This window comes from Colias philodice, chromosome 30, assembly GCF_061535455.1.
Source record: "Colias philodice isolate Cphi_HAF_F1 chromosome 30, ilColPhil1 Martin Lab GWU primary, whole genome shotgun sequence".
In the NCBI taxonomy this organism is placed as follows: Eukaryota; Metazoa; Arthropoda; class Insecta; order Lepidoptera; family Pieridae; genus Colias; species Colias philodice.
This window is the reverse complement of record NC_143115.1, coordinates 3712209-3733353: the sequence shown is the minus strand read 5'-3', so window position 1 is coordinate 3733353 and position 21145 is coordinate 3712209. Positions and strand designations below refer to the sequence as shown.

General features: G+C 32.7%; 2 protein-coding genes across 4 annotated transcripts in view; one reads left to right on the top strand and one right to left on the bottom strand.

Moving 5' to 3' along the window:
* The window catches only part of CdGAPr (GTPase-activating protein CdGAPr), an 85443-nt gene extending 81113 nt beyond the window's left edge, over nt 1–4330 (top strand). For both annotated transcript variants that reach the window (XM_089713309.1, XM_089713308.1), the window contains exon 26: nt 925–4330. In XM_089713309.1, the coding sequence (XP_089569435.1) occupies nt 925–1012 (88 nt within the window). In that variant the 3' untranslated portion in view covers nt 1013–4330. The remainder of the gene's footprint in view (nt 1–924) is intronic.
* A 2992-nt stretch (nt 4331–7322) lies between these two features.
* Nucleotides 7323–21145, bottom strand: part of LOC149475472 (SID1 transmembrane family member 1-like) — a 52191-nt gene continuing 38368 nt past the window's right edge. For both annotated transcript variants that reach the window (XM_089713355.1, XM_089713356.1), the window contains exons 14-19: nt 20365–20487; nt 18350–18466; nt 16854–16986; nt 15972–16097; nt 15206–15284; nt 7323–8675 (exon numbers count right to left, since the gene is read on the bottom strand). In XM_089713355.1, the coding sequence (XP_089569481.1) occupies nt 8499–8675; nt 15206–15284; nt 15972–16097; nt 16854–16986; nt 18350–18466; nt 20365–20487 (755 nt within the window). In that variant the 3' untranslated portion in view covers nt 7323–8498. The remainder of the gene's footprint in view (nt 8676–15205; nt 15285–15971; nt 16098–16853; nt 16987–18349; nt 18467–20364; nt 20488–21145) is intronic.

Here is a 21145-nt window from a genome sequence, read left to right as displayed (position 1 = left end):
TATTATGTTAGTGACATGTAAGTGAAGTCAAGGTTGTTTTGTACAGATTTCATAGCATTGGTTTTAATTTAACGGTTTTAAATCGCAGCGTAACTAATTATTATCTAAAAATTTACCTAATTGGCTTTCATTTGTCGTTGATATAACAACAATTTTTCTAAATTACTTCATTCATTACTTTATATAAATTGGTATTCAAAATTATGACTTTTTTGGGTTGCCATCTTTGGGTTACATTTGAAAATATATCAGAATGAAAAGAAAATGGCCTTAATTCTTGCGATAAAATAGTTTTCTAGTTTAGGATATATACAATTTTTATTTGAAATCCCATCATAGTTCATTGGTAAATCGATTCATATAATGTTTGTTTGAGTCTAGTTTCCTATCATTTATCTAGACTTATATATAGTAAGTGGAATGCTAGATATTTTTTGTGATTTCTGCAAGTTGTCCTTATTTAGTAGAAGTTATAAATTTATTTCATACCGTGTTAAAAATATTTAGTCATAGTGTGCCGTTTTATTTACAAATAAAACAACGGACAGCATTTTTAGACCCTCTTTAGATTTTGTTTTAAGATCGAAATATGAAACGGCTGGACCAATCTCATGAAATTGTTTGCCTATTGGGTAGGTCTGAGAATCGGCCAACATCTATTTTTCATACGCCTAAGTATAGCAGTACAACGTTTATCGGGACAGCTAGTTTCACTTATAAAATACTAGCTTACCGCCCGCGGCTTCGCCCGCTTTGTCTAAAACCTAATAAATTATATACTAAAACCTTCCTCTTGAATCACTCTATCTATAAAAAAAATCGCATCAAAATTCGTTACGTAGTTTTAAAGATTTAAGCATACATAGTGACAGAGAAAGCGACTTTGTTTTATACTATGTAGTGATTCTAATTGCGTTATTACAGGAAAGAAAAGTCGTCACCGTCGTACAACATACGCGACATGGCGGCAATATTCGAACAGAAGTCGCAAAGCAACAGCAACGCCGGTTGACGATCACGTAACGGCAACGGTAACGGTAACGATAACTGTAACGTCAGAGAACCGATATAGACAATGATAACGGTAACGAAAACGATTTGGTATACCGGTATTTTGTAACGGTATTGTTGGGAACGGGTATTGATCTTGTTATATGTATACAATGTCAAGATTTTGTTCGGTAATGTAGCTATGTAAAATGGTATGAAATAGATTTTATGTATTGTTATTTTATGTATTGAATTGTAAAATTGTAAGATTGTTTTTTAATTTGGTCGTGACTATTTAAAAACAAAAAGTGGAAGTGAAACTTCTTTAGGCGGGTTGAGAGTAAAATATTAAGGTCGCGTCATGGCAATACCGTCGCGTAATCTAGTAAGGTAACGATTTTTGTATCTTTGAATCTTGCCAAAGAAGTTCCACTTCTGACACGTGTGTTCGGCACACACGCTCTTTTTTAAAACATCATCTTTATTATAATACCGTAAAATACCGATTCGGTACCAACAAACCGGTATATCGTTATAACCGTTACTAAAAGTGATATTATGTGCTTATGACGTGAACCTGAACGCAGTGACGGCACTTAAGGTTTAGATAAAAAATATTAGGTATTTGCTTAGTACGAGTATTATATTCGCTTGTTAAAACTTAACCGACTTCAAAAAAGAAGTTCTATAATGTTTTTTAAAGTTAATCGATTTGTAGGGGTACCCCTAACTAACTAATTTTAATTAGTTATATTTTTTTGTGAAAGAGTTTGGAAGTTTCAAAATATGCCTTGTTAAAACATTAAACTATGCAGTATGATTTGTTTTATACCCCACAGGCCCTAGTTTAAGTCTTTTATGCCCCACAAAGGAACATTTAAATCAATTTATATGTATATAATAATTCGTAAACTGCCCCATGACTTCTTAAATCTGCCCTAAATTGCTCTTAACCTGTGCTATTTTTACGTCTAGGGACACTACGGGTCATGAAATTTTTCATTAAAATGTTAGAAAAAAGTTTTCCATATATAGATGATATAAATACTCGGACTATATTCTTTATAGTTTGTTTGCGAGTTGACATTGTTGTTTATTTATTTGTTTATTGTATTTATTTAGTGGTATATAAATAAAATACTGTATAAAACTTGTTCGCACTGATTGTATTTATTAAACGCCTGGTGTTTTTAGATGAAAACCTTGTAAAATAACATCTTGACAATACTAATTCGATTTGATAATATATTGTAAGATCGTATTACTTATACTGAGTTTTTTTATATTTCGGTTCATTTTAAAGGTTATTGCCATTCAAATTTTGACCACCTCCTTGGTGCAGTGGTTGACGCGTGAGTGTAACACCGAGGGGTCCTGGGTTCGATTCCCGGTGGAGACGAAGAAAAAAAAATGTCTCGGTCTGGCAGGACACAGAAGGCTGATCACCTACTTGTCCCTAAAGAAAATCGATCAGTGAAACAGATGTATAATGCATCTGCCCCTTGCCCCACTAGGGGACACGGGACTTCACTTTCACTTTTATGCCATTCAAAAAGCAAAAGAGGAACGTTGTTGTTCTAAAAATTATTTTCGGAAATAATTTAAACGTTACTTAGTCTAAAATTTAAGTTAATTTTCACTTGAACACCAGGCATTGAGCACTATCATCACAACTAGTATTATTTTTATTCTAAGTTAAATCTAAAATGTAAGTTTTGTTGATTCCCTTGTAATTGCCTTCGAAATTTATATGCTTTTAGTATAACGTCGGTGAAACGGCAATAACTTGAAGTTATAGCTTATAATATAACTTAAATATTACGCTAATCGCCTATTTTCAATGCTAATATGTTTAAAAAAAACAAATTTAGCACTTCTGAAATGGGATGTTTTCTATAATTTTCAACAAAAAACATTTTTTTATCGCGTTGCCATATAATATAATATATATATAAAACAAAATGCATTTATTACCGTATTTTTATATAACGTGTTGAAATAGGTATAGTAGCCGGGTGTGTTGAGTTTGAATGATTTTTTTGTCTGTACAAGCACACATTGAGACAGAGACAATTTTAAATTACTTGTTTTTTTTAAACTTTATTTCGACGATTACGTATTTATTACATGTTTGAATCTATAAATTTTATAAAAGTTTGAATCTACTTGTTTTTTTTATGACAATTTGACAGATTTTTTTAGTATTCATTTCTATAATAAAAATAAAACAGAAAAATATCATTCAAACAAAACATTTTTTTAGTATATCATATTATTAAAAAAATCTTAAAATTTCGTAAAATTAGCTGACAATAACTCGAATTGATTATATTACATTATTAGCTATTACAGTTTTAATATTTAGATCTCTACTCTCATATTTAAAATGGATGAAGTGATTTTGATAAAACTCCAGTTCGACTCGACATATGGGCGAAAGTTATCAAATACATAGAAAAAGTTTTTAAGAAGACATTTTTTGACATTTTTCGTCAAAAAATTCGTGTTTTATAAAATCACTAGTCATCCAATCAGACTGTGACTTTGCCAAATAATATGATTAGCCATATTTTTAAAAATAATTAAAAATATAATATTCCCTGTTGATATATTTTGTAGGAAATTTTAAAACATCCTGTGTATTATCAAAATGTATCCACAAGGACAATATTGAACCAAACATAAAAAATAATGTATCCAATTTTGACAAATTTGTATTATATTATGTATTTTTAAATAAATGTGTAATGCGTATGTACCGTGTTTGTAATGTGGCAGCTATTTATGTTTTCAATTTTTTGTCTACTCATTTTTTTTTGTTTGTGTTTATCGAAATCTCGAAAATTTTATGTTAATCGTGAAATTATGTAAAACACTCGCAACTTTAAAATATTTTTATCTTAATTTTAAGGTACGATTTTTTGTAATAAATTGAATTAAAGTGTGTTTTGTATTAAATTTTTAACGATTGAATAATTCGGTCTCTTTCTTTGTTTTAAATTGTTTGAGATGGAATGATAGTCTTATGTGTATATCTTCTAAGTATTAAAATATATAAATTTTTGTATGCTGTTATTTATTATTTTGATTTTTTTGTGAATCATTGTCATAAAATATTTTAAGGTTGAGAGAATTATTCTTTTGAAAAAGTGTTGTTTCTCTTCTTTTTGTCTTTTTTTTGTTTGTTTTTCTCAAACACGGTTCTGTAAAAGTAAGAAATAAAGAGCTTTAAGACTACGGAGCGTCGCTATGGATATTGTATGATATTGTATTTATAACTACCGGCTTATAATGTAGCGTAGATCTGAATTCATTATACACAATAAAATTATTACGGATTTATGTGCTTTTTATTTATTTTTTTTCCCTATGGTCCCATTTTTGTAGTACATATAACTACATATAATATGTACAGAAACACAAAACACACATAGAGATAAACTACGATAACATGGCGCGCCCCTCCAAAATTCAAAACGTTTGAAAGTATTTACAATGCACCACCAAGATTCACAACGCATGTGTGCGTAATGAGACGGCCGTCAAACAAAAACAAATCCACGGATTTGTTGCTCGACTAGTCACGCTCTAATCGCTCATTATTATTAGTAATGGCGCTGCACTGACGTATTCTATGAAAACGACACGTGCGTTGTCTTGGGCGCTCGGCAACTTATGATTAGTTGACCAACAAATATGGACGTAAAGTACTAAAGACGAATACGTACAACTACATACAAACTCCTTCGTAAGGATGTCACTACACACATTGAAACAGTGGAGGGGCGCACAATGTTATCGTAGTTTATCTCTACAAACCTATTTATCGGAATAGTAATTAAAACTGTAAAAGTGCATATATACATTAAGATGAGTCAATATGATAAAGTATGAAACTATTTAAATTACGAAGTAATGCCTAGACCCATGTCATTGATTTACAAAAAAACTGCATAAGAGGGCCTAAAAACTAGGCGTGGCCCGGTGTGGCAAAAAGACGCGGGTTTCGAAGCCCACATCGTGCCAATTTTTTTCTTTTCCCTAAACAATTTTCATTCTTAACACACACAATAAAGGACAACAATCTATGAACTTAACAACAAATATCTCAATTCATCGTTATAAACCCACCCATGAGGTATTCCTCAAGATATTTCTTATACCTGTGCTGCAAAGCTTTCTTTCCAGATAGTTATAAATTTAAACTTACAATAGGTATTATACAGAAAAAAAACATGTGGCACAAGCACACACAATTTGTTGCAAATGCAAAGTGCATATACGAATTCATCTTTCTTATATATAAAAATGAATCGCAAAATGTGTTGGTAAGCGCATAACTCGAGAACGGCTGAACCGATTTAGATAATTCTTTTTTTATTATATTCCTTGAAGTACGAGGATGGTTCTTATGTAGAGAAAACGTAAATATGTACCACGGGCGAAGCCGGGGCGGACCGCTAGTTTATTAAATAACTTACTTGTCATATATAACACTTAACAAGTCAAAACCCCTTAAAAAGACAACACATGCTAGATAACAATATCTGCATGTAGTAAACTCAAAAATTCTGAGCGCAAACGAGACCTCTGTCATGTGTTATTAACGTTCTGAACTAATTTCAAACATCCACGGATTCAAAACCTTTAAAAACTGCGTTGGTGCAAACCCATTCCGCTGTCACTGTAAGTGACATATCACACTAGCGGATTGCGAGCGGTTTCAAAGCGGAGCGGGTGCGCAACGAATACGTTGCGGGCGCGCAACGAACACGCCGCGGTTGCGCAGCGAATTCGTTGCGGACGCGTCATTTTGTATACTCTCGCACAAAAGCCAGCCCTTCCGCCTTGCCTAACTTCCATTCAATATTTCCATCGTTTCTGTAGCACTCAATTTTTTAACCGTACTGTGGAAATGCACTTACTTAACAGTTAACTAAAGATGTAATAACAACTGGAGTTGTTAAAAAAAGGTGCTATAAAATTGAATTACTAGGACTTTTAGAATGTACCATACATTCCAAAAGTATGTAACGACTGACCAGTATAATCTCTCCCATAGCAACGTATGTTATAAAGAGATTTTGTGAACCTAATTATGAGCAAAGTGATAGTGAGTTGCTGGTTGCTTGATAAAATTTTCTATTCACTGCTATTTATCTAATAATAAGATAGCCCTGTTTTAGTTAAGGAGCTTTAACATTTATTTCACTAATGAACTTTCTTAATGAGCAATTAAGTTATCTGATTGCATTTCGACCAAGATTTAATAGATAAAACAATACCCTAAACATTAACATGTTATGAAACTCGTAAAAAATAATGATCTCATAATTATTATACTATCACAAGTTATAAGTAACAACCAGCACGGATTCCATTTTGTTAATGAGTGTACATGACTGCGACGTAAACGTTGCGCATCTGCCACGCGTCCGCAACGAATTCGCTGCGCAACCGCAACGTATTCGTTGCGCACCCGCTCCGCTTTGAAACCGCTCGCAATCCGCTAGTGTGATATGTCACTAAAAGTCACCGTTTAAGCGCATCACACACGGTGAAGATACTATAATATTTTATGTTAAGATTCTCTACTATAAAATATTACAGTATCTTAAGGTATCCGGTATCAGCGTTCTGACCATCATTTTTCTTTTTGTTATTGCGTACTAAGACCCCTGTAGAACCGCCATCCTGTTACAAATGACCCGAAATTTCCACCAAAATTTCGGGTCATTTGTAACATTAGCCGTAACTATAACTAAAATATGGTGCAACCAAGCCTAAGTCCCTCGGTTTCACACACGGACAAATCACGAGTAAACTGTATCAATTTATAAGTGTTTTAAATCCCTTTGAGTGACAGAAATTGTAGAAATTGCTTGCGACATGTACACCCTGTGTACCATTCGATCATCGATGCTTTAAAAAAATATAAAACCTCGCGGCACTACTTTTATGGTAGACAAATTATTTGTTGCAATAATACAGAATCAGTTATTTGTCACTCACAGGCGAGGAACGAGGATTTTTAACTGCAGTAGACTATCCTCTAAAATCTAAACTATACTAATAAAAATGATTCGAAAAATGTGTTGATAAGCGCATAACTCGAGAACGGTTGAACCAATTTAGTTAATTCTTTTTTTATAATATTCCTTGAAGTACTAGGATGGTTCTTATGGAGAAAAAACGTTAACATGTACCACGGGCGAGGCCAGGGCGGACCACTAGTATGAAACATAAATTAGTGTTTGTGCACATGTGAAATGTTTTTAGAGTCGTCAAAAACGGATGATGAAAATAAAACACAGTTTTTACAAAAATTCATATATTTACAGACTAGTAAAAACCATACAATACTCATAATACCGATTGGCGATTACTTTCAAGCACAATATAATTACATCTGACAATATCATAATAAGACACTTTTTAATTACCATCTATTTTCTAATACATAATAATTAATACGAGATCAGGCAATTATAAACAACAAAGTATACAAAAATATAAGCACTTTTAATAGCAATATAATATAATTTTGATTAAAATTAATAGTTTTACTAAATATATTTTAACATAAAAAACTAGAGAGACTGTTTCTTCTTAGTTCTTTGGTATGGAAATCTAATTATTCATATTTCTAAATTATATACTATATTTTGACCAATCTCTCAAACATAACAATAATTTAAAATCGTAAAATTGACCGTTAAAATTAATAAAATGAATTATTGCATTTTTTATATAAGTATCTATAGATCTTACAATACACAATATTTCAAACTTTTCAATACATTTGAAGTTTCTTACACAAATTACAATGTTTCTATGGATTGAATATAATTCTTATTTTTTTTTTATTTAAGAGCCGATTTTTTATCGTTGTCAAACTATGTATGTATTAACATTACTTCGGTAGTATTTTTTTCTTTATTCTTATCTTTCAAATAAAAGGAAATGCCATTAAAAATCGACTGTTTAAATCATTTTTTTATATAAATCTCAACTCTCAAGGAACAATAAACAAATAAAATTAGGATTTTTCTTTATATCTATACATTTTTAAATTTTAAAAGGCCTCAAGATTTAGAGATATATTTTTTGCACTTATAACTAGAGAGAAAGAAAAAATTAACTATGTGGCAGGAAATGCTATAATCCTAGACTTAGAAATTTATATCTATTGATTTTAACATCTATATTCAAAAGAAAATTATTGATTTAACGAGATTTATATGCAGAGTGGTAAAATAGCTAGAGATAATTACTTTGAATATAAAATTTCCATTTGAGACTTGCATTTTTATTTGAAAAATCTTGTATTTCACCAAATAAACCGAATTTACTCATCAAAAAAATATTTTTTATAACAAAATTTGACAAAAATCAATTCTAACAAAAAAAAATAGAATTTAAACACATCCAAATCAGTTTTCACTGCAAATTTCACAAAAAATCTTTTATTAAAGCCAAAAAACGTGTTTTAAACCCGGTCAAAATGGTTAAAAAACCGCAATATCTCCCCTCGGCACGGCCGACAAGTTGTCATCTATTGTTAAATACATATTAAATGAAAAAAACATAGCAATGGACGACATGAAATGCCAAATGTCGTGGGAATCGTATAACTGTAGGAGACTGCACTGTCTGTTGCTTTGTCGCGATTGCGCTGGTGTCAACTGAAAAAAAAAAATATTAAATAAGAAACGATGGTGAACTCGTTCTAATTCTCAAATATAAAAAAAAGACGTGTCACTCGAGGACTGCCGCGGTAAAGCTATTGCATGCTATGCCTTCAAGCCACACGCGCGCCCGTCCCCGTGGGGAGCGTGAGGTTTTTTCGTTACGGAATTTCCAGATTCGGTCACCGCGCTCAATGCCCGCGATAGAAGCTATGCAATAGCTTAAAAAAACATGAAAAAATATACATATTTGAGAATTTTTTCTACGCGTATCGTGATCGAATTTTTACTATACTTATTTTTTTAAAGCATTTGAATTGTAAAAACTAAATATCACAATAATGCATATGTTTTGTGAATACACACATATTACATAATATGACACACATATTATACATTCTCTAACAAAAAATTGTGAGTATTCAAGTTATGTTTTCTTGACAAAATGTAACCATAACAAAGATCTAGTTAATTTTATAGAAAATTTTATCGAAATCGGTTCAATGGTTTTCTGCTTACAGGTTTAGAGTTACTTTTACATTTTAAATATTTCAAACTCAAAACTCAAACATTTATTTATTCAATTAGACTTCTTCGAGAAGCACTTTTGAATCGTCATTACATATTTTTAACATTTACCACCGATTCGGAAAGCAGTATCTATGGAGAAGAACCGGCAAGAAACTTCATAGTTGCTCTTTTAAATCATATCAGTATTACAATTTAATTTTACAAAATACATATGTAACTGTATATTATCATAATATGCCAGAGAACTGTCCTGTGGTTTTTACGCGATAACCCTCCATGGGTTTTTATCTTCTATTCTTATGGTTAGGGAGCCAGGTGCAAATTGGGTTCATTATTTCCTCTCAAGAGATAATTCGTCAGAAGCATCAGAGTATAGTATTATAAAGCCTCGTGAACGTCAGCTGGCGCTCGGTTGGGGGGGTGAGCGGTTGTAGCCTCCCACGCACATAGGAAAAAAAATACATTCATTCATTTCCTCTCAGCTAAAAATTTGTCAAATTGTAGCTAACCCAATATCTCAACGAAAAAAATAATCAGCTGGTTACAACATGGTGTATTATACGTCAGCTGGTGTCTCGAACATGAAAAAAAAATATATATTTTCCGTGATTTCCTCTCAAACAAAAATTTACCTGATGATAGCTTATATGTAACTGTGGATAAATATATAAGTCAGCTGGCTGTATCTTGGTGGAAAAACCGTCAGCTGATACTTTGAAAGTTATTACATAGGAGTTAGACAAAAGCATCTATTGCCAATTTATATGCATCAGCTGACTAGGTTTTCCTCAACTTATTGCTAGCTGATTTTTTTTATTTATCGCATCAGTATATTAACAATCAGCTCACAAATTTTCATCTGAGAGGAAATGACGTAATTTTAATTATTCGACATTGCACTTCAATATAAGAGTTGAGTTGAAATAAACATTCAGTATCAATATTTTTGAAACGAATAAGTATGTAATCAAATAATTTTATATATTTAAATAATTAAATAATCAATTAGCAATCAATTCAATCAATTCAAATCAATTATCATTGTTTATCAAGTTTATAATATACTAGCGACCCGCCCCGGCTTCGCACGGGTGCAATGCTGATACTAAATACACTACAGAAAAATTGTGAACGTTGTATAGGTATAAAAATATAGCGGCCCGCTCCGGCCTCCGGCATCGCACGGGTATAAAATACATAGCCGGGCGGCCGCAAACGCTACGTCCTGCAATTTTTAAATCTGTAATATCTTCGAAAATATTCACTTAAATCATACGGTGTAAAGGGCCATATAGATCTATATTAAATGAACAATGTATCCATGGTATTTAATTGGTTAAGGATTAATGCTGTATTGGTTAAAATCGCTTCGAAAATTAGCCATTATTTGTCGTAAAAAGTAAATGACAAAAAAAAGTTATTGTGGGTTATCCATAAGAGATAGACATATACCATCGCGGACTTTTCTGTAGACCTTTTCAATGTGTATAATACTTAGTACATTATTTTGATAAAACTCGTAGGGTTCAGCCTGCGTTTGCAATGTAAGCGGAATAAATGTAATTTTTTACGACATCACATTAGAAACCTCAAAAATAACAGTACTTCTCCACTACTTAATGGATCTTATTATACATATAAACCTTCCTCTTGAATCACTCTATCTATTAAAAAAAACCTCATCAAAATCCGTTGCGTAGTTTCAAAGATTTAAGCGTACAAAGGGACATAGGGACATAGGGACATAGGGACAGGGAAAGCGACTTTGTTTTATACTATGTAGTGATTAATAAATATTATTTATCGAGTAACTAGTTCATTTATTTCTTATTGATTATTTAATTATTTAAATATATAAAATTATTTGATTACATACTTATTCGTTTCAAAAATATTGATACTGAATGTTTATTTCAACTCAACTCTTATATTGAAGTGCAATGTCGAATAATTAAAATTACGTCATTTCCTCTCAGATGAAAATTTGTGAGCTGATTGTTAATATACTGATGCGATAAATAAAAAAAATCAGCTAGCAATAAGTTGAGGAAAACCTAGTCAGCTGATGCATATAAATTGGCAATAGATGCTTTTGTCTAACTCCTATGTAATAACTTTCAAAGTATCAGCTGACGGTTTTTCCACCAAGATACAGCCAGCTGACTTATATATTTATCCACAGTTACATATAAGCTATCATCAGGTAAATTTTTGTTTGAGAGGAAATCACGGAAAATATATTTTTTTTTTTCATGTTCGAGACACCAGCTGACGTATAATACACCATGTTGTAACCAGCTGATTATTTTTTTTCGTTGAGATATTGGGTTAGCTACAATTTGACAAATTTTTAGCTGAGAGGAAATGAATGAATGTATTTTTTTTCCTACGTGCGTGGGAGGCTACAACCGCACTTCCCCCCAACCGAGCTCCAGCTGACGTTCACGAGGCTTCATAATACTATACTTTGATGCATTTTACTAATTACCGCTTGAGAGGAACTTGGTCATAAAATCGGCTGCTGGCTCCCGGACCAATATATATTAATATCCCTATTCTATATTAATATCCCTACTCAGTATTTTTTTTATTTTTATTTTTTTATTTTATTTTATTAGTTTCCAAACAGCTTATACAACAATATAACAAACAAATTATTCAAGTACAATTAATAACGTTCTATGTATAAGCCTATTCTATGGATACACAAATGTTTAGAGTGTGAAAGATGTAAAAACAATTAAAAATACTGTTACCACAACAATAAAAAAAAAAATACAATAAAAGATATACTTAGGCTAACAAGATTCAACATAAATCCGTATGCTTCAGGTGCTACGCAGAGCAGTAAGTACTAGGCGACGAAAACTGGCTAGACTATTTGAAAAAATGTCAATAGTGTTATCTTTATTAACTATTTCGTTATATAGTCGGCATAACCTATATACTGGGTTATTATAAGAAATATATAAGCGAGTGGCGGGTATATAGAAGGGTTTAGCGTTCCGAGTGACACGAGCGTTACAATATAAAGAGAATTTACAAAGCATATCAGTGTGAATTAGGTTATTGATAATTTTATACATATAAGTTAAATCAATGAATTTACGTCGCATTTCAAGTGAATCCAAATTGAAATATTTAAGTCGAATGTCATAGGTGGGCAAGGATCTTCTAAGGTGTTCACGATTGCATAGAGAACGTAAAAATCGTTTTTGTACCGATTCGAGCTTGTCGATATGCGTTTTGTAGAATGGAGACCACACTGAGGAGCCATATTCAAGGGTGCTACGGACCAGAGATTTATAAAGAATTAGAGCACTATTTTTATTTTTAAAAGATCTGGACATTCGTAATATAAAGCCTAAATTTTGATTGGCTTTTTTGACAGTAGATTCGACATGATCGATAAATGATAAATTTTTATCGAATGTCACCCCTAGATCACGTATGAATTCTTTACGACCTAAGATAATATTTGAAATTTGATACGAAAAGTTAATACTGTTTACTTTATTAGTAAATGTGACAACATGACACTTAGAGGTATTTAATTTCATTAAATTTCTCTTACACCAGGCATGAAGAGCAATTAAGTCTTCTTGAAGCAACTGACAGTCAGCAATATTATCGACTTTTCTATATAGTTTCAGATCATCCGCATAAAGTAGACATTTACTACCTATATTAAATCGTAAGGGTGCATCATTTATAAAAACCGCGAACAAAAGAGGGCCAAGATGGGAACCTTGGGGAACACCGGAAGGAACAGAATAGGGTTCAGATAGGTAGCCGTTGAGAGCAACTATTTGAGTGCGGTTTTTAATGTACGAGATGATCCAACGCAATAAGTTCCCATGTATGCCACAAATCATCAGCTTTTTAATCAGGAGCTCATGGTTGACTTTATCGAACGCCTTCTGAAAGTCGGTGTAAATGACATCCACTTGTCCTTTGTTGTCCAAAGTTTCTAGGAGATAGTCAGCATATTCAGTTAAATTAGATGTTGTTGATTTACGCGCGACAAATCCATGTTGTTCAGAAATAAGTAAGGGCGCGTTCCCACCGGGTCGTGACGACAGATAATCGTGTAGTTTTAAGTGTCGTGGCTTATATGTTTAAATGGAGGTGTTCACATTTAGAACGACACAATTTACTGTCGTATACAACAGTTTTTGCAGTGACGACACTTTGTCGTGACAGTGGGAACGGCAAGCACGACAGTCGTAAAACGATAAAAAATCGTGGACGGCAACTCTATGTAGACGAACACGTGTTTTCCCTTCCCTCTCGCACCCGCGCGCCCCTCGTGTCTGAACTCGGTTTGCTTTTCCCAACCCAAGCGAACGCAGAGGCGACTAGATTTGTGGCTTGCTGATGATGCGAGCGATCTTAGCGATCCAATGGGAACAGCTAGATACGACAGTCGCTAAACGATAAAAAATGTTGACGACAAACAATCGTTATAATGGGAACAGGTAGAGACTACAGTCGTCGAACGATAAATTAGTCGTTACGACATAGTGGGAACGCGCCCTTAAGGTTTAACAAAATTGTAAATTTGATTGTAAATAACACGTTCAAATATTTTAGCAAAGCAATTTAGTATGCAGATAGGTCTGTAATTACAACAGTCCGATCTATCGCCGGATTTGAATATTGGAATTACGTGAGCGATCTTCCAAAAGTCAGGAAAGATGCCTGTAGATAGAGATCTATTAAAAATTATATAAAGTGGTAAGGTGAGCTCGTTATAGCAAGATTTAACAAAATGAGATGGAATACCGTCCGGTCCAGGACCCTTGTTCGGATCCAATTGTTTAAGAAGTTTTTTAACATCATGCGCTTCAATTACTACTTTGTTAAGACAATTAGACCAATTGTTGTGGACGGGATCCTCAACAATGGCATTATTTTCATATACAGAATGGAAATATTTAGCAAAAGTTTGACAGATATCACTACCCTTAGTAGCAACAATGTTATTATATTTAACTAGTTGGGGAAAACTTGAACATTTATTTTTACTCTTTACGTAATTCCAGAATAATTTAATGTTACCTTTATGTAGACACGATTCAACATCTTTTAAATAATTGTTATAACACTCCTTCATCATCTTTTTAGACCTTTTACGCAAAAGAGAGAAAGTGTCATAATCACGTGGGTTTTTATACATTTTAAATTTATGATGAAATTTCTCTTTTTCCCGTAGGCATTTGATTAGAGAGTTACTAAACCAAATAGGTATTGATGAATTTCTTTGTTGCTTATAAGGTGTATTATTTTTAATGATGAGATTTAGAGCGTCATAAAACTGTGTCAGATTTTCATTTATATCCGCGGAGGAAAGGAGAACCTTCCAATCAATATTCCTAAGTTCATCTTTACATTTATTTATATCACATTTTCTAAAATTTAAGATTTTATTATTCTTACATGGTTCGAGGGACGGGACGTGAATGTCATTCACACACACTTCAAAAGGTGGATGATGAACGTCCATTTTACTAAGTGCGATTGAGGGTTCAAGTGATACCGGAATCAAACGGGCAAAAAATAAATCCAGAGTGCGATTATTGTCATTTTTGATAAAATTGTACTGGTTAAGGTTGCCATAAGTCATCAAGTCTAAAATTAAGTTGACTTTAACGTCATTAAACAAAGGTCTAGGAGTAGCAGTTTTCGTCGCGTTACAATTAATCCAATCTAAGTTAGGAGTATTGAAATCCCCCAGTAAAATAAAAGAATCATCGGATCCTGACAAAATCTCAGTAGTATTATTATAGAAAGCTTTCAGTTTATCAATGGAAAGATCCGGTGGTAAGTACACTAGACATATTTTTATAATTTTGCTAATGTGTTTATTTTTAAAGTTAATTAAGCTTAGCCAAATACATTCCACATTAGTTTCCCATTCGAAAACTCTATTAACTATGTAATCTTTTTTTACTGCAATTAAAACACCTCCACCAGAAAATTTTAACATAACTTACCGCCCAGTTGGTGCTTAAGTCCAAGTAGAAATAACTTGAGCTGAACCATATTGTATAAGTTAGCGCTATGAACACCCAACTGTGAAAAAAAAAACATTTTTTTTTATTAAATATACAAAAAATTTAAACAACAATTTATCTAATGAATCGTTCTAATCTATACTTAATATTATAAAGCTGAAGAGTTTGTTTGTTTGAACGCGCTAATCTCAGTAACTACTGGTCCGATTTGAAAAATTCTCGCGGTGTTAGATAGCTCATTTATCGAGGAAGGCTTTAGGCTATAATATATCATCACGCTAAAACCAACGGGAGCGGAGCAATGCGGGTAAAACCGCGAGGCACAGTTAGTTATGAATAAATACTTATATACATAATTAACACCAAGACACAGAGCAAACATCTATGTTCATCACACAAATATTTGCCCCGGGTGGGAATCGAACCCACGACCTCTGACTTGGAAGGCAGGGCCACTACCAACCAAGCCAACCGGTCAATCGAAATAATCATTTGAAACTATATTTACTATCTTATTTCTAAAAATTTAAATTTAAATCTTAATCTTATATATAAAATTCTCGTGTCACAATGTTAGTCTGCATACTCCTCCGAAACGGGTGGACCGATTCTCATGAAATTTTCTGTGCATATCGGGTAAGTCTGAGAATCGGCCAACATCTATTTTTCATATGTACCACGGGCGAAGCCGGGGCGGACCGCTAGTATATAAATAATAAACATAATAAATGACACAAATTCTCACCTATACCATCTAATAGACTCTCTATGCAATAACTTCATGGCGATATAGAATAATGTGTAAAGAAAGAGATTGCTCATTAAAACTAGCAGCAAATGCGACGCGAAGTCTCTGCTGTGCTGGGTTAGTCTGTGGAAAAAATATATTTCTTTTATATTCGTAATAATATAAAAAAAATGTGTGCGTGTACACACGTAAGAAGTGAAACTTCTTTATGACCTTATTTTTCAAAAAAGAATTTACTATATGCAACTTTACAGAAATACGTCAATCACGCGTCACGGGATAAAAACAAGATGGCGCGTAACGGAAAAATGTCACGCGTAACGAAAAAATGTTACACTAAATTTTTTTCCAATCCCGATAAAGAAGTTTCACTTCAAAAATCACATATCAATACTGAACAAAATCAATGTAAAGACTTTTTTGTAGATTTTTCTTTCTCTATACTATATAAAAAAGTTATGAAAAAGGTAAGTTACTTTTTTGCGTGTCGAGTGTATTGTATTGAATGTGTCGAGTGTATTATATCGAATATTTTTTATGTATTATATCGAATGCGTATATATATGGTGTGTACTATATCGTTAATGTACATTGTGTTTATTGTGTCGTGTGCATTATATTTTGTGTGTTATTTCGTAAATTGTGTGTTTGTGTATCGCGGTATCGTTTGTAATATTATGTGTATTATGTCGAATGTGTCTTGTGTATTATGTCGTATGTATTTTATGTATTATGTCGTATGTATCTTGTGTATAATGTCGTATGTATCGTGTGTATTATGTCATATGTATCTTGTGTATTATGTCATATGTATCTTGTGTATTATGTCGTATGTATCTTGTGTATTATGTCGGATGTTTGTGTGTGTGTGTATCTCACCCGTAAGCAGCCAACGCCCAGTTAGCGAGGTTAGCGAGTAACAACAGAAGACATCTGCCGGCACGAGCGGGTGCTACTGCGGCCAGCGGGCGACGTATTAGAGAACGGGCCGCGCGACATACTGCGCCTAACTCTGAAATGTTTTATTTATTCATATTTCACTTTATATCATAAATAAGGTGTATAAATAAGCTCTGCAGTGAAAGTCTATGCTTTCACTGTAAAATGCTGAGCGGCATTCCTTTTAGCTAGTAGGTTTTAGTAATTAGTTTGCAAGTACATAGATTGTTAATTTTTAATGTACCTGGCCTGCTTGCTAATAAAGATTTTATTATTTATTTTATTTTTATTATTTATCCATAAATATCTATGCCGCCTTTTAGGTAGTCTGGAAGAAATCGCTTTCAAGCGATAAGGTCACCTTTTGAACTTTACCTCGCATCTACACAACTATACAGGGTTACTTGTAAAACACTAGCATCATAAGTAACAACATTTTTTCTACGACTTTTGACAATTTATTAGATTTTATTTTCATACAAAAATTTATATTTAAAAATTTATAAATATTCATTTAATTTTCCGTTTGAATAAGAGGGGGAAGGGGGCGTCGCGTCGTCCTTTCGATAATGAATAGAACATAGACTTACAAATGTTAGGAGCACAGATCACAGAAACTACAGAATGGTTAGGAGAGTACAATAAAAGCTTAAAAAAATCATTTAAAAATAATTTATTGCGTTATGCCAAAAGTCGTAGAACAAATGTTGTTACTTTTGATGTTAGCTATCTTGTCCTGCGAGGTTGCTGGTGTTTTACAAGTAACCCTGTATATACTGTACATTGTAATATTAAATGGTGTGGTACAATAAATGGTTAAATAAATAAATCTATCCGCTTTCTCGGTAATAAAAACCATGCTAATATTTGTTTGAGTCTATTTTGTTATCTATACTAATATTATAAGGCTGAAGTGTTTGTTTGTTTGAACGCGATAATCTCAGGAACTACTGGTCCGATTTGAGAAATTATTTCGGTGTTACATACCCCATTTATCTAGGAATGCTATAGGTTATATATCATCAAGCTAAGACCAATAGGAGCTGAGCAATGCGGGTAAAACCGCACAGCACAGCTAGTATTGATACAATGGTTTATTATTAATAATAATTAAGTACATCAATTTATTATTTTTTAATTTATAGCGTCATATCGTAATGTTTCGAACCTATTTTGGCTCAAAAAATGCTATCCCTATGCCTTTTATGTAGGTTATCAAATAAATATCCTACTAATATTCTAAATGCGAAAGTTTGTGAGGATGGATGTTTGTGTATGTTTGTTACTCTTTCACGTTAATACTACTGAACCGATTGCAATGAAATTTCTCACACATATAGAGGGTAACTTGGATTACCACATAGGATAGGTTTTGTCCCGGAAATCCCACGGGAACGGGAAAGCTAGTATAAAATAAATAGCACAGAAAAACTCACCCAATCTAAATCTACCCAAATAATATATCTGGAAGGTCATCACAAGACAAGTGACCAAATGCAGTACTGTGAACGCGACCCAAAAGTAAAAGTTCGCGTTTAGAACTCCGACCAGACCTGCAATATAAGAAATATTTTAATTGTAGACTAAACATAGGTCTTAGGTCTTACCACAAAACAATTTAAACACAGTCTAACTTTAAACCAGGGATCTGTCACTTTAATAGTTGTCTGTGTGAAATATGACAAAACCAGAATTAAGAGAACCCGCGCTTAAACTTAAACCCTGTCTAAAGTTTTTTTTGGTAAGACAGATAAAAATTAATGACTTCAAATGATTTTTTGAGTCAGTAACATAACTCTATTTAATATAATAATAATCTATACTAATATTATAAAGAGGAAAAGTTTGTAAGTATGTATGTATGTATGTATGTATGTATCGTTTTCACGCATAAACTACTGGACCGATTTCAAAAATTCTTTCACCATTAGAAAGCTGCATCTTTACTGAGCAACATAGGCTATATTGCATTTTCAAAAAAATTAGAGATCCTTACCAAAAATGCAATAATGTAACCCAAGGTGTAAAAAAATCCTCAATAAAACTTCTGTCATCGCGTGCGCTGCGGAATCTATTGAAGATAGAACAAAAAAATGTTCTACGGTATTATAGAATGGATCAATATCTACAAGAAAGTCCGCGATACCATATGTCCATCTTCAGTAGTTATGTTACTACAACAACTTTTTTACGTTTTCAAAGTAAATAGAAGTGCCGACAGTAATCAAACCATGTTATCCATACATATATATTAATTCTTATCCCATTAAATGATGTTTTATTATAGACTGTTTCAATACCAGCAAAATACTTTTTAAATGAAAAGAATTGGATATTCCATTCAAAAGATATAACGAATTTTTAAAAGTGTCAATCTACAGAAAATAGTAGGTATACTGTTCGAGCAGGCCGTAGTGCGGGGGTCACGGAGGAATTCTCAATATGCGTCTTGACGGAACACAGTGGGGTTTTGGTCGGTAGGAATCCGACATAACCCACGGCCCCGGAGTCCGTGGGTATCTATGAAAGATTTCCCCACTAAAACAAAAAAAAAAAGGCCGTAGTGCGGGACGGGGTAAAGGTGATTTTCATGTGATTAAAAATTAAACCTATAGTCCGACCTATAGTAGACTTTTCACTGTAACGATATCGCTATCTATGCGGGTGAAACCGCAGGGCATTGCTAGTAATAAATATTTCAGGACAATTTTCACACACGGCACGATCTGATCCCAGCTTTCGCTTGTGTTATGGAAACCAGATGGCTGATAAACATACATATATAATTTTAAATAAATACTTATATAGATAATTAACACCCAGACACAGAGCAAACATCTATGTTCATCACACAAATATTTGCCCCGGGTGGGAATCGAACCCACGACCTCTGGCTTTGAAGGCAGGGTCACTACCAACTAAGCCAACCGGTCAGTCAAAATAAAATCTAAAAATATAAAATAAAAACTAAAACAAGTCTTTTTTTAATCAAAACTGAAAAAAAGCATTAGCTAAATATTTTTCAGCGATAGACAAATAAATGATAGGATATAAATTTATAAAGCATTTGAATGCCATAAAATAATAAATATCAATTTCAAATGATAGGATATCAAATAAATCTAGTGATAAATATACTGTATCCTTCCAGATATTTTAAAAGTGTATTTTTATACATTATTTTTTACAAATATATAGGTTCAATATGCAATTTAAAGCTAATAAAATAAGTAGTGTTCAAGTCTAATTAAACCAACTTTACCTCACTTATTTTAAATAACAAAATAATCATAACAGTATAAATAATATATATGTTTGTTACTCTTTCACGTAAAAACTACTGGACACATTTGGATGAAACTTTACAGGAATATAGGCATCAGAATAAGACATGAGCTATCTAAATATTTGATATTGTAGCTTCTAATAGAATAAAAAACTAAATAATCACCAATAAATATAATAAGCGCTAGAACTCCAAAGGTAGCATGCGCTCGAGCATTTATATCTGGATGTCTCGCTTGATAAAGTTTCACCATACACAGCACACTCGTTACGTACATGAACGACGTATCTGTAAAAAGTTAATAAAATTATAAATAAATAAAATGGAGCCTAGAAATATATGGTTTAAATTGAATATTCAAGTCTACGGTCCCTTGAAGCTGTGAACAAAATCAAACTTATAAGCCAACGCAATTAAGGTTGATGTTCCGACCGTCCCTCCATACATTTTTGATTACCTCTAAACACTTAACACAGACACTATTTCTTTAAAACTAATCATTTTATCACTTCTCTATAATGAAATGTGTGCGCGTTCGACCTTTTTAATCAATAATTTACAATATTTACTTAGAAAAACAACAGTAAAATACCGGAAAAATTTGACACTTCTACAGTAGTGTGCGTGACTTTTGCCAAGCGAAACACGACATAAAGCACGACATCTAGCGCATAGACTATATACTTATTACAGATCTAGCGCGTCAATGTCTAAACGAAAGGCGATGTTTAGACATTGACGCGCTAGATGTCGTGCATTCGCGTTCGTTATCTTATGCATAATGAGCATAATTCTAATAAATCAAAGTTCTGTGTAAAAATTGAGTAATTTCATTTCCAATCGTTCAAAGAAAATAACAATAAAATAAAATAAAACTAATGACCTTAGAAACTATGTTTTTTTTTATTTATTACTCATTATTGTTCGTCCGTCGTAGGTCTGTAAA